Genomic DNA, 14089 nt, shown 5'->3' with positions numbered 1-14089 from the left:
ATCCTCTCTATTATAGAACAGTACAGGGAGAATTTAAGGGACAAGGAACAAGGGCATAGAGCAGTCTTCATTCATAAAAGGACTCACAATATACTTAATAGTAGGGTTGTCAGACAAAAACAGCAAATGCTCAATTAAACTTTAATTTCAGACAAATAAAAGATTTTTAGTATAATAACATTAAATAATATTATACTAAAAATATTTTGTCTGAAATATTTGCTATATCAAACATATTACTTATTTGAAATTAAAATTTAACTGGTGTCCTGTATTTTTATTTACTAAATCTGGCAACCAGATGATGGTGACAACCTGGTTTTACATCTTCATTTCTTCTACTCCTCTCATTACTTTGCTATGGAGACTTTTCATTTTGAGATTTCTATAAGGACAAATGTGACATGCAGTAGGAAAGGAGAACCAAGAGAAAAAGGACTGGCTTAGGCTTTAGAAAATTTAGCTTCTACTAAGTCCTTCAGTTGTGTCCAACTCTTTGCGACCTCTTGGGAGTATACAGCCCACCAGGCTCCTCTGTCCATGGGATTCTCCAGGCAAGAATACTGGAGTGGGTTGCCATGCCCTCCTCCAGGGGATCTTCCCAACCTAGGGACTGAACCCGTTTCTTCTGTCTCCTGCATTGGCAGGTGGGTTCTTTATTTACCACTAACGCCACCTGGGAAGCCCTGTTTCTCTCAGAGATTTGCTTTTGATCTGAGGTCATTTAGTCTTTCCCCTTATTGCCCTTTTCAGTGTAACAGGGATTCCATTTATCCCTATCATCATACAGATGGAAGAACTGAGAGTGAGAGCTCAAGATCATTTCTAGTTCTTCACGCTGAAGCCATATATGTATAAAGCACTTACCAGTTATTCTTAAAGAAGAATGCATTCCCCAGAAAAGAATCACAGAATGTTAAAAAGGGTTGCTAAATATAGATATATGCAAAAAGTGACACCCACTGTTCCTCTTATTACAAAAAGTTATACATACTCGTTAAAGTATTTGGAAAATGGAGAAAAGCAGGAAAAAGAAATCATCCACTTTCTCACTATCCAGATTTAGTATCTGGATATCTTCCCAGTCATTTGTGTATTTTGTACCTAACCAGGGTCAGAGTCCACAGTTTTGAACCCTACTTTTTTGGTCCACTTAATATATTATGTAAAAATATGTATTAACTCATCTGAAACATGATTTTTTCCCTAGAGTGTGATATTTATTGACATAATATTTCATTAGAAATATTCAGAATTATGAAATCTCTTACTCACAGAATTTTTGATGTATTTATTTCCCAGAGGTTGAACTGCTGGATCCAAGGGCAGGGTATTTTTAAGATGCTGCCTGTTCACCATTTATATTCCCAGCAGCACTGGTAGACAGTCACTGTGTCTCTGGGCTCTTACTAGCACCAATTCCCTTGTCTTAAATACAGAAACAAAGCCCAGAGGGTAGAGTGACCTATCCAAGGACATGCAGTGATCTTGATTTAAGAGCATTGTAGGATTTTGATAATCTCCCGAATAAAAAGGAAAAGGCGTACCTAAAATCAAGAGGAGCTCTTGTGCCCGTCCAAGAGCAAAGACAGGAATGAGGCCCCGGCCCCCTCTGTTCACAATATCATGGACGGTGTTACAGAATCTTGCTTCTCGCTCCTCTCGCTTCTCATGGATATGGGTCCCGTAAGTAGATTCCTAAACAACATGTGATAAGGGTGAGACCAAGGCTGGTGAGTCTCAAAGAATACAAAAGGTAAATATCAATGAAACGTAGAAGCAAAGTGACCTATGTCTCTATTAATATGCCATTTACTTGAACATGTGCTATTAACACTAATTGGAAAGAAGAGGGAATAAAAATGTTAGAATCCAGGTCTGGTTAAGGGAAAAAATCAGGAAATGGTTCAAAAATGTACCTTCCTGCTCAAGATAATTTTAGGATGCTTTTTTCAGCACTGGCCGCCCCCCAAGAGCTTATCAGAAGTACCAGAGCCCCAGCCCAGCCACAGTCAGAATCTGTATTTCTATAGCATTACCAGATGACTCATAAACACATTAAAATTTGAGAGGTACTGCTCTACAGTACCAGATATAATGAAAATAACTTTTTCTCCTGAGAATTAAAAAAAAACCACAACTTCCCTTAATTTAAGGTCAGTTTACATGCTGAATATACCATGAGCTAAGCCAAACTGAGTTCACTGACAATACACTGCATATGGACAGCAATATACACCAGTCCCTCACACTTGGGTAGCTGGGGGATGCTGCGGGTGGTGAGGGGGAAACAGACAGCACTTCCACCAACATTCTTATATAAACCATAGGACCAATGCATATTTATTAACTTGCTCCTCACCAATCATCCCCTCCCCACCAAAGCTTCTGTACAGTTAATTTTATTATTATTCTCCTGAGAATTGCAATCTAGTAGGAAGGTAAGACATACACATAAAGTTAGCAGGTGCTAGGGGCCAGAAGACAGTCACTACGGCAAAGACAGTGGGGCCATGCCATTCTACACAACCTTTAAGATGTTCTACATATTTGAAGTAATTAACATAACCAAGAATATTTCAGAGACAGAATATCCGTTCTGATATTCAGTTCAGTTCAGTTGCTCAGTCGTGTCCGACTCTCTGCAACCCCATGAATCGAAGCAAGCCAGGCCTCCCTGTCCATCACCAACTCCCAGAGTTTACTCAAACCCATGTCCATCGAGTTGGTGATGCCATCCAGCCATCTCATCCTCTGTTGTCCTCTTCTCCATCTGCCCCCAATTCCTCCCAGCATCAGGGTCTTTTCCAATGAGTCAACTCATTGCATGAGGTGGCCAAAGTACTGGAGTTTCAGCTTCAGCATCAGTTCTTCCAATGAACACCCAGGACTGATCTCCTTTAGGATGGACTGGTTGGATGTTCTTGCCGTCCAAGAGACTCTCAAGAGTCTTCTCCAATACCACAATTCAAAAGCATCAATTTTTCGGCGCTCAGCTTTCTTCACAGTCCAACTCTCACGTCCATACACGACACCTGGAAAAACCATAGCCTTGACCAGATGGACCTTTGTTGGCAAAGTAATGTCTCTGCTTTTTAATATGCTATCTAGGTTGGGCATAACTTTCTTTCCAAGGAGTAAGCGTCTTTTAATTTCATGGCTGCAGTCACCATCTGCAGTGATTTTGGATTCCCCAAAATAAAGTCAGCTACTGTTTCCACTGTCTCCCCATCTATTTCCCATGAAGTGATAGGACCAGTGCCACGATCTTAGTTTTCTGAATGTTGAGCTTTAAGGCAACTTTTTCACTCTCCTCTTTCACTTTCATCAAGAGGCTCTTTAGTTCTTCTTCACTTTCTGTCATAAGGGTGGTGTCATCTGCATATCTGAGGTTACTGATATTTCTCTCGGCAATCTTGATTCCAGATTGTGCTTCTTCCAGCCCAGCGTTTCTCATGATGTACTCTGCTTTTAAGTTAAATAAACAGGGTGATAATATACAGCCTTGATGTACTCCTTTTCCTATTTGGAACCAGTCTGTTGTTCCATGTCCAGTTCTAACTGTTGCTTCTTGACCTGTATACAGGTTTCTCAAGAGGCAGGTCAGGTGGTCTGGTATTCCCATCTCTTTCAGAATTTTCCACAGTTTATTGTGATCCAACAGTCAAAGGCTTTGGCATAGTCAATAAAGCAGAAATAGATGTCTTTCTGGAACTCTCTTGTTTTTTCGATGATCCAGCGGATATTGGCAATTTGATCTCTGGTTCCTCTGCCTTTTCTAAAACCAGCTTGAACATCTGGAAGTTCAAGGTTCATGTATTGCTGAAGCCTGGCTTGGAGAATTTTGAGCATTACTTTACTAGCAAGTGAGATGAGTGCAATTGTGTGGTAGTTTGAGCATTCTTTGGGGTTGCCTTTCTTAGGGATTGGAATGAAAACGGACCTTTTCCAGTCCTGTGGCCACTGCTGAATTTTCCAAATTTGCTGGCATATTGAGTGCAGCACTTTCACAGCATCATTTTTCAGGATTTGAAATAGCTCAACTGGAATTCCATCACCTCCACTAGCTTTGTTCATAGTGATGCTTTCTAAGGCCCACTTGACTTCGCATTCCAGGATGTCTGGCTCTACGTGAGTGATCACACTATTGTGATTATCTGGGTCGTGAAGATCTTTTTTGTACAGTTCTTCTGTGTATTCTTGCCACCTCTTCTTAATATCTTCTGCTTCTGTTAGGTCCATACCATTTCTGATATTAGACTAGCTAATATATTTAACAGGAAGTGGGGTTGCACTACAAAGAGAGGCCAAAAAATTTTTGTACTAAAAAACTAGACATATTTATATCTGATCACAGATATGAAAATGAGATGTTATTTTTTCCCAGAAAAAGTCCTGCTTACAATACACTAATTACAATACAGGGCACTAATACTTACAATGATAAGAATATCAGGTTTAATGTTAGGAATTTCAGCTGCCATTAAGTGTCTGTCTTCTTGTCTTGAGAAATCACCTGTGTATAAAAGCTGAGAAAAGGAGAAAGTTAGAAATTAGAAGAGTTAGAAAGTTAGAATTCTGGAATGCTTCATTTTACTCTGAATATATCTCACTCAAAAATTCTTGAAAATGAAGTGCAATAGAAAAAATAGCCTACATTTTTAATGAAATGTAGATGCATTGCTTGTGTCTAATTCAAAATGTGTAACTTAACTCAGTCATAAACCATCTCAAGTTTCAATTATTCAATCTAACTAATGGGAATAATATAATCCCAGAATTAGCCCACAAAGATAACCTTGAGATGTACTCTCAGCATCTTAAGAGAAAAAGGGCATGATGATCAGGAAAGAACTCTTTACTTTTTTGAGATGCTTACTGTACTCTTCTTAACCATGATACAGAAAGTACTAACACAGAGGTAGGAACAATCGTATTTACAAGGCAAAAGTACCGGCTTAATTTTACCTTGCTTCAGTGTTTTCACACTTTGCTAGCCTTAGGTAATATTCTTCAGTACCACTCGGTGGCATAAGCCCTGCACTGATTTCTTACGGGCAGGAAATTTCCAAGTTAGAGTGTACCTTCACGCCTGCGATCTCGATCATGAACATGGCAGCTCCCAGAACATGGCCGGCGTGGTAACACCAAAACTTGATTCCTGCAACTTCCTTCACTTCATGAAAATTGATGGTTTCAATTTTGTCCATGCTTTCTTCCAAATCTGTCTCAGTATACAGCATGTCGTCTGCTGATATGTTACTAAATTTTTAAAGATGCCAACACAAAAAAATTAAGGGTAAGGTTTTTATAAGTCTTTAAACTCAAAGAAATTGTCTGTGGATGACATAGCCACATATTTCTTAAAATCATATTGTAGGTGTTATGCTATTTCTAATCTCTTGGACCTTTTGTATATCTTTTTACTCTGCTATTATGAGAAAAATGCTTAGTGTATATAAAATATGATTTCAAGCAAAGCACACACACTAAATTAAGGCAAAGCACTCTTTAGGATAGTACTTCTCAACCTTTTTTCCTACCCCCAACATCTCCTGTGAGATAAAGGCATTCACACACATTGAATCACAGCAGTTTTCCCCACCTGTGATATGAAAAGGCTTGTCTAGAAAGTATAACAAGTTTTCTCTGGAAAATTATGCTAACATACTTTGTTGGGGGTTAAGGATACAGTCTGAAGCCAGACTGATTGGATCTGAATTCCAGTTTTGTCTCTTACTGTGTCCATCATAGGTAAATTACTTAACCTCTCTGTGCCTCAGTCTGAAAAGTGAAGTTAAGTGAAGGTGTTAGTTAGTCATGTCCAATTCTTTGCAACCCCATGGACTGCAGCCCATCAGGCTCCTCTGTCCATGGAATTTTCTAGGTGAGAATACTGGAGTGGGTAGCCATGCCCTTCTCCAGTATATCTTCCCAACCCAAGGATCGAACCTTGGTCTCCTGCATTGCAGGCAGATTCTTTACCATTTGAGCCACCAGAGAAACCCGTGCCTCAGTCTAATCATCTGTAAAATGGGATTTATGCGGAGTCTGCATCACAAGGCTGACGTGAAGATGAAAGGAGTTAGCATATGTCAAGAACTGAGGGCTATGCCTGGTATATGGTGAGCTTCATTTAAGTGTTAACCAGTATAATCATTACCAAGGATAACTCTTCTTCTGTATGTTTATAGAATAACAAACTGCATCTTAGCTACCCTAGGAATATATATATGAAACAGTAAGCCTTTGAAGGTTCATCATTTGTGCTATACTTATCACAAGAAGGCTCCAAACTTTCTGGAAAAGGAGCAGATATTCCTCTTGCAGCTGGAAAAAGCTTCCCCAGGGAACCTTTTCACTTCAGACAGTCAATTTGCTTTGATCAAATCACCCAAAAAAAGATTTCAGTACATAGCACTGTATAATGTATTCTGCTTTAAATTTTAATAAAATTATGAAATTCCATATATAGAATATTGCTTTCATACCTTATAACTCACCTAAATTTCAAAGACTTAAAAGGATGCAAAAACTACATAAAGCCTTTCTGCCAAGGAGGTGCTTGGGACTGAATGATTAAATGAATGATACCCTTGTGAATAAGAAGAAAATGTCTCATTTCAAAACACAAAACGGTCTATATCATGAACTGTATGTATCGGGTAGAACCAAGTGCATGTATAAATCTATTAAGGTAATTTACCTAACTTTGACATAATCTGAAAGAAGCCATCTATAAATAGCTTTTGTAGCATGAGTCATAAATGTTCTTCCTTTGAAACTTGTCTTCTGTAGAAACCAGGGCAAAGCTCCACAGTGATCCAAATGGAAACTTTAAAAAAAAGAAAAAAGAGCTTCTGTCAATTCTTAAAATATTATATATCATGTACTTTAGGTACATAAGAGTTCTAGGTAACAATTAGATACTTTCAGTACACCCAGAGTAGGTATGTGCAGAGGGAAGGAATAATGTATTTAGTTCTAGCATAAGAAAAACAAATTAAAAGTATTTCTCTCAAAATACAGCCAAGCCTATTCTCAGAAGTCAAAATTATAACGAGCGCTTTAGTGGTATAAAGTTGAAACCCATCACGGTTTACATATGAAGTTCCCACAGAACAGTGTGACAACACAGTTGTTGTTCGGTCGCTCAGTTGTGTCCAACTCTTTGTGACCCCATGGACTGAAGCACGGCAGGCTTCCCTCTCCTTTACTATCTTCCTGGGTTTGCTCAAACTCATGTCTATCGAGTCGATGATGCCATCCAACCATCTCATCCTCTGTCCTCCCCTTCTCCTCCTGCCCTCAATCTTTCCCAGCATTAAGGCCTTGTCCAACGAGTCAGCTCTTTGCCTCAGGTGGCCAAAGCACTGGAGCTTTAGCTTCAGCCTCAGTCCTTCCAATGAATATTCAGGCAACACAGCAGTCTCAGGGATATTCTGTGAAAGGGCTTTCTCAGTCTCAAGTTTTACAATGATCAAGGCCTATGTTATCTCGTCCCTCCTCCTCATTCACTCTAGATAAGTGAAAGGAAGTTTTCTGTCATAAACTTCTCTCACCTGTGATGACAATACGGCATGCTGTCTTAGATGTTTGCAATATAATTCCCAGTAGAAAATATTTTTAAAACACTAGAATCTTAAAATATGGTAAACAATGAACTTTATAGTAAAAGTCCTTGAAAAACAATGCCCTTAATAAAAATTAAAACAAAAAAGAAAAACAAACAAACAAAAAAACCTTACTGACTAATTAGTAGGAGATCAATCTCAGCTGGGTCAATCAAATCGATATAAGGAAGAGCATCCATTCCTTCCAGGCCAGGGTGGATCCCACAGTCCAGCTGAAAGACATGGGAAAAGAGATCACAGTCTTCTTTACATTTTATTCAAATTCACTCAACAAATAGACATCATAACTGACCCATCATACCATACACAATCAGGGAAGATTCTATGTTTGGAATGCAATTCTTATTAAATGGGCAAATATGCCGTTAACAATTGTAACTTCCCAAATTTAAATACAGCTCATATTTAGAGTCACAGGACACAAAATCCAAGAAATCTTCTTTTCAGTTACTTTTAGTAGGCACTCTAATAATCAATGAACACTTCTGTAAGAACTTTAATATCAGAAATGGCTAGCATTTTTAAAGTTTATAGATTCACTACTACCAGATGCGACTATCATAAGAAGGCAATGATTAGAAAAACAGGAAACTTCTCTGATCAGGACAATTTAAGTATTAGAAGACAAAGTCTTCCGAGCCAGTCATTCCTGGATTATATCCTCATTTGGGGGGGTGTCTCTATCAAATTAATACAGTAAATGATTAAAAAGAGTGTGTCTGCCATGTGCCTGTTCTTTTAAGAGTGGGAGAAGGGGAGGAGTGAGACCAAGAGACCCTGATGAGCCTCTGCACCGCCTTCCTAACGAGGACCCCAGAGACCACTCTTCCAGTTCCCCCAGCTCTCAGCTAAGCAAACGGGATGAGAGGGGGCCTGACTTGCCCAAGGCCAGGCACCCTGGTGCTAACTTAGGCACCTCGGCTACCGGACTAGGGCCTGGCCTACTGTCCCACTGCCCAGGAGGAGGCTGGAGTTCTGCATGTGTTCAGGAGGCCAGTTCCCTGGGGTCTCCCACTGCGGGTGGGGCAGACATGTTGGCAGACCTTCAGGAAAGAAAGAGGGACTTGGAAGAATTTTAGATTAGGAGATCCAGTTGACAGTTTTACAATCTTTAGTTCCTCAGTTTAATATTATGTCAATGCCAAGTGGAAGTATACTCATTTTCCACATTAACATTTTACAGACACATATACTAACCATGACATTATTCTGGGGGCAAAATAGTTAACTGCCGAATCGAATAAAACTACTGAACCAGAACAGAGCTGACACTCAATGCAGACACTGTTAACCTGACTGTGCTGTGCTGAGCTGCTCAGTCCTGGCCAGCTTTTTTTCACTCCATGGACTGTAGCTCGCCAGGCTCCTCTGTCCATGGGGATCCTCCAGGCAAGAATACTGGAGTGGGTAGCCATTCCCTTCTCCAGGGCATCTTCCCAACCCTGGGATCGAACCCAGGTCTCCCACATTACAGGCAGATATTTTACCAGCTGAGTTACCAGGGAAGCCCAAGGATACCCGAGGGGGTTGCCATGCCCTCCTCCAGGGGATCATCCCATCCCAGGGATCAAACCCAGGTCACCCGCATTGCAGGTGGATTCTTTACCATCTGAGCCACTTACCATTATTTTCCTCCCTTTGAACTCCAGAATAATACATGATCTTCCCACTTCCTGCCCAGCTCCACTGTAAACATTCAAAGGAAAAAATAAAAATGATTAAAAAGTCATCAAAATGAAGCCAAATAAATTCAAACTTTTTTTTACAACTTAAACTATGTTCCATCTGATGACAACACTAACTCGAGGCAGATAAGTTCCAATGTCAACGTGGGAAAAAAATGAAAAGTGGCCGCTGAGAGGTCAGACTGACAGGACCAAAGGTTAAATCCAACCTTCTGAATGTTAGGGTTAAAATGATGATGTATTTAAAATGTAAACTAGTAGTGATTCAGATGATTTACCTAGACTTTTAGAATCTGCACTTAAGTAAAAACCCATAAGCAGTTAAAAATTCTTTCATTTTAAGATGATAATACACATTTACCAAATAGCTTAAATTTAAATACTTATTCACACATGTGAATCTCATTCCTTTTTCTTTCTACTTCGTTATTTCACTTAAAACAAATTTCCTTTCTTCAGAACAAACAGCCTTTCTTTCCAATTATCACTAGGCTTTAAGCCTCACCAGTCTAACCCCTTGCCTTCTTTGATGCCTTATCCCAACCATTGTAGCTTATGATACACCCACTTATTTAACATCAAGCCGTTTTTTGGCTGCACTGTGGGGCGTGTGGGATCTTAGTTCCCTGACCAGGGATTAAACCTAGGACTTCAGCAGTGAAAGCACTGTCTTAGCCACTGGACTGCCAAGGAATTCCCTCAAGCAGTTTCTATTTGCCAAGCAGTGTAGATAAGCACCTAGCATATGGAAAGGCCTAATACCAGGACCCTGGCTCCAAGAACAGGTGGGCTCCAGGACTGACATGAGATGGATGCATCCTCAGACCGAGATCCTACTTCAGAGCAGGATGCAGACAAAGAAAATCAGACAACCACAGAGCTACCATGAGCCCCTGGCCTGCCACTTTAACTGGTCCTCTGTGCTCCCTCTTGAGTGTCCCTCCAGTTTTTGGTGCAGTTTTTCCTACAGTTGTTGGTATAGTAACTATTTCAAACTTTCTCCCCTTTCCTAAATTTTCCCATGCTCTATCCTACTTGAGTCATGGGCTGTCTGTTAAAAAATTACTGAGTTTGTCAGTTCCCTCAACTTGCCAATGCACTCACATCCTTCTCCTCTTCCACTTCTCCTGGGACAGAGAACAGATCTCTCTCTGTAAGGCTAACCTTTTCACCATGGTTCTACACTCTGCCTACTCCCTCCCACCCTCTGAGGTACTGACCCCTGCTACATCACTGGCTTTCCCCTTACTATCCTTTTTGACATCTGCATTTAAACATGCCAGTCATCTTTGTTCCCGGATGAAAATCCCTTAATTCTAATCTCTAGTCTCCCTGTCCGCTTACTAAAGGTTGCATAGATTGAATTCTGGCTTTTTACCAACCATCCCTCTGAAACTCTCCCTGAAAAACAGCTCTTTGTTGCTAAGTGCAAAGAGCCCTTCTCAGTTCCTATCTCACTCTTCTCCAGGCAGCACGTCATCTGTCCTATTCCATCCCTCTCTGAGCCTGGTTTCTTTGACTTCATGCTCTCATCCTGTCCTGCTGGTTTCCTCCTTAGTTTCCTTCATGCAGCTGCCTCTACCCATCTTTCAAAAGCTGTTATTCCAAGGGTTCTCTCCTTGACTCCTTTCTCAGTCTTTCTGATCTTCATCCTCATACTTTAACACATTGAGGACTTCCAATTCTCTATTTTGTAGTCCAGATACAGATATTTGTTCTCCTGAACTCCAGACCTCTAACAGTCACCTGGTTTTGGCCTCTCTCCTGGGACATCTCACAGGTGCCTAATATTCAAATATGCCAAACAAGTCTGCACTTCAAGTCCCTAGCCCGTGCTCTTCTTTCTGGAACACTCTGCCCTGGTATTGACATAATTGGCTCCTGTGTATCATTTGGGTCTCAGTTCAAATGTCACCTCATTTGCTCTTCGGACCACTCTATCGTAACACTTATTACTACATGATGTCATTATATCTACTTATTTATGGCTTATTTCTCACTATTAAAGTGAAAGCTCCGTAATAGCATAGACGTCTATTTCATTCACTGCTATACAGTAAGGTGCCTGACATGCAAGAAATCTCAAGAAAAACTTACTGAATGAGTAAAAACTCCCAAATTAGGAAACTTGGGAACATTACATTAAATTAAAGAAGCCAGTTTCAAAAGATTACATGTTGCAACCCATTTATATGAAATGTCCAAAACAGGGTAATCTGCAGAGACAGAAAGGAGATTAACAGTGGCTGAGGACTGGGCAGGTTGGAGGGCAATGATACAGGGTTTCTTTCTGGAATGATGAAAATGTCCTGGATTAGATAGTGGTGATAATTATAAAACTCTGTATAGATTAAAAACTGTTTAACTGTACACTTTAAATGAGTGTGCTGATGTGACTTCAATCTCAATAAGGCTGTTACAAAAGAATTTAAAACTACCAAATTTATTCCAGACCTGCCCCATCTCAGGTACTCCTGGAGTAACACCACCACTTACCAATTATCCTACCTGGGAACTGGAGTTATCCTAACTCTCCTCTCTGCCCTGCCTTCCCTTCCACATCTGCCTCTTCTAACGTATCTGATCACTGACAAAGCTCTAAAGCTTTCACTTCTTTACTCTCTCAGGGCTCTCTTTCCAACCCACTGCTGCTCATTTCACTCATTTCAAGATCTCATTGCTTATCACTTGGTTTGTTTCAATCTCATCCTACTGGATTCTCTCCACTTGATCCACCTTTTTTTTTTTTTTTGGCCACACCATGTGGCATGAGGGATCTTAGTTCCCTGACCAGGGAACAAACCTGCATCCCCCACAGTGGCAGCTCAGAGTCTTAACCCCTGGACCACCAGGGAAGTCCCTTAATACACCTTTAATTCATCTGTGCCACTGCTGCCAGAGGCATCTTTGATCTTCCTAAAGCATAATTTTCACCACATCCCATCCTTGCTTAAGACCCTTCCTTGGCTCCCTATAACTGGCAATAAAGACTCCAAATCCTTGGTATGTATGTATCAAGGTCCTTCATAAGCTGGACTCTGAGAGCCTCTACCATCTCATCTGCTATCTTTTAGCTGCACCCATAGGGAGACTGGCCACAGAGAGACCTCTCATTTTCACATCTGCCACCTCCTCAGCCTGGAACATCCCTGCCCCCATGCTTTGGCTGTCTTTGATTTCCAGTCAATATCTAGGACTCAGCTCAGTGTCCTGATTTCCAGGGCGCAGGATGGCATTGTCTTCTCACTGGAAACCCACTCTACACACTCTTAGAGCCTTAGTGCAACGCCTGTGCGTCTTCTTACAGTGGTCACAACTCACTGAGTGCCTACCAGGAGCTCTACTCTGCACAGCTAAGTGCTGCTCGACTACTTCCCCGGGAGGAAAAGGGTTCTGTGAGGCTGTTGTCCTAGGAATCACTGGAGTATGGACTGGATTTCAGCTCTGACTCCAAAGCAATTGGCTGCGGTTATTCCAAACTCTCTCTCCAGCACTTTTCATTTGGCACTGCAATTCCCATCACAAGGGTGAATTCAGTTAACTCAGCCCCATCTTATTTGTATCCCTAGTGGCTAGTGTGCTGCTTGACACTCGCTCAGAGTTTGCCGAACACAAGAAGAGACGACAGGTGTGAATTGAGCGGCAAACTTGTGTTCCATCCCCAGTAGGTGTTCAAGGAGTTATTGAATGAACAAGTGAAGGAGATACTTTCTACCTTTGGAAAAATGGCACGTGTTCACTTGATGCTAACTCATGTCTAACAATAAATATGTTTGTGAATTCAAACCGCGCAGTTAGGCAAGTTCTCATTTCTCTAAGCAGCATTCCAGGTCCATAAGGTGCTTCTCTGACAGAAGGCCATTTCCAATGAAAGACAAGCCCTCTCACGGTCAATCAACGGCTGAGATATTGTCCTAACATTTCTGTCTTTTCATCTCTCCCACTTTCTACCTTCCCTATTCCGGGAGAGTTTGAGCTCTGAATGGAACTCACGAGTTCCCTAATGTATTTCCCCTTTCACATTTCGGCAAATATGAGTCCTGGAGGTTAATAATTGGGCACAAGTTTAGTTCTTCCTCGCGCTGTCACAGCCTTATCCAGGTTATCATCTCACCCTGCTATCCCCAGCATCCCTGGTTCCCTCGCGAGTCGCCCCTCTTGGGCTTATACGAAAGCGCCCTGCGATCCCACCATAGGCCCCTTTTCCACCCCCTCGCCCCCCAAACCCAACATCCTATCCTCCCTTGAGACTGAAGAAAAAGCAAAATCCTATTCAACCTAGCAGGCCCCTTCCGATTCACAGTTTCTCAAACCGCTGCAGCCGCAGAGGCCCTGCCCGCAGCTGCGAGCCAGGGGCAGGCTGCCGAGGCAAGCGGGCCTGGGGCGGGGGGCGACTGAGGCCAACCATCGAGTTCCCCTCCTCGCCTCACAGTCACGGCTTCAGTCCCTCTCAGGTCCCTTACAGGGGTCGGATCAGCAGCTGGTCACTCTCCTCTGCAGGAATCGCGGACATCTCAGAAGTCCAAACGGAAATGAAGAACAACAGGTCGCAGGAGTCTTTCTAAACTAGAAGAAAAGACACAGAGACCCTAAGACGGAAGAACCACCCCCACTCCATCCCACGAGAGCACAACTTCCTGCATCTCGGCGCCCGAGACACTAGGATCCTCCCTCCGACTTCCGGTCGCAGAACCCAACTCGCACGGCTCCTCCCCGCCCAGGCTTCCCGGGACCTGGGGCGGGGTCCGGACTGCGCCTGCGCGAGGCCTC

General features: G+C 41.9%; 1 protein-coding gene across 1 annotated transcript in view; it reads right to left on the bottom strand.

The window, feature by feature from the left end:
• CPSF3 (cleavage and polyadenylation specific factor 3) overlaps positions 1 to 13988 on the bottom strand; it is a 34831-nt gene extending 20843 nt beyond the window's left edge. Inside the window, exons 1-7 of the mRNA XM_065927186.1 lie at positions 13783 to 13988; positions 9257 to 9320; positions 7749 to 7846; positions 6707 to 6835; positions 5085 to 5262; positions 4440 to 4529; positions 1548 to 1698 (exon numbers count right to left, since the gene is read on the bottom strand). Coding sequence (XP_065783258.1) covers positions 1548 to 1698; positions 4440 to 4529; positions 5085 to 5262; positions 6707 to 6835; positions 7749 to 7846; positions 9257 to 9320; positions 13783 to 13832 — 760 coding nt within the window. The 5' untranslated portion in view covers positions 13833 to 13988. The remainder of the gene's footprint in view (positions 1 to 1547; positions 1699 to 4439; positions 4530 to 5084; positions 5263 to 6706; positions 6836 to 7748; positions 7847 to 9256; positions 9321 to 13782) is intronic.
• Positions 13989 to 14089: the final 101 nt, after the last annotated feature.

The sequence above is a fragment of the Muntiacus reevesi genome, chromosome 3 (genome assembly GCF_963930625.1).
Source record: "Muntiacus reevesi chromosome 3, mMunRee1.1, whole genome shotgun sequence".
NCBI lineage: Eukaryota > Metazoa > Chordata > Mammalia > Artiodactyla > Cervidae > Muntiacus > Muntiacus reevesi.
The sequence above is the reverse complement of the archived record's forward strand: the minus strand, read 5'-3'. Positions and strand labels throughout refer to the sequence as shown.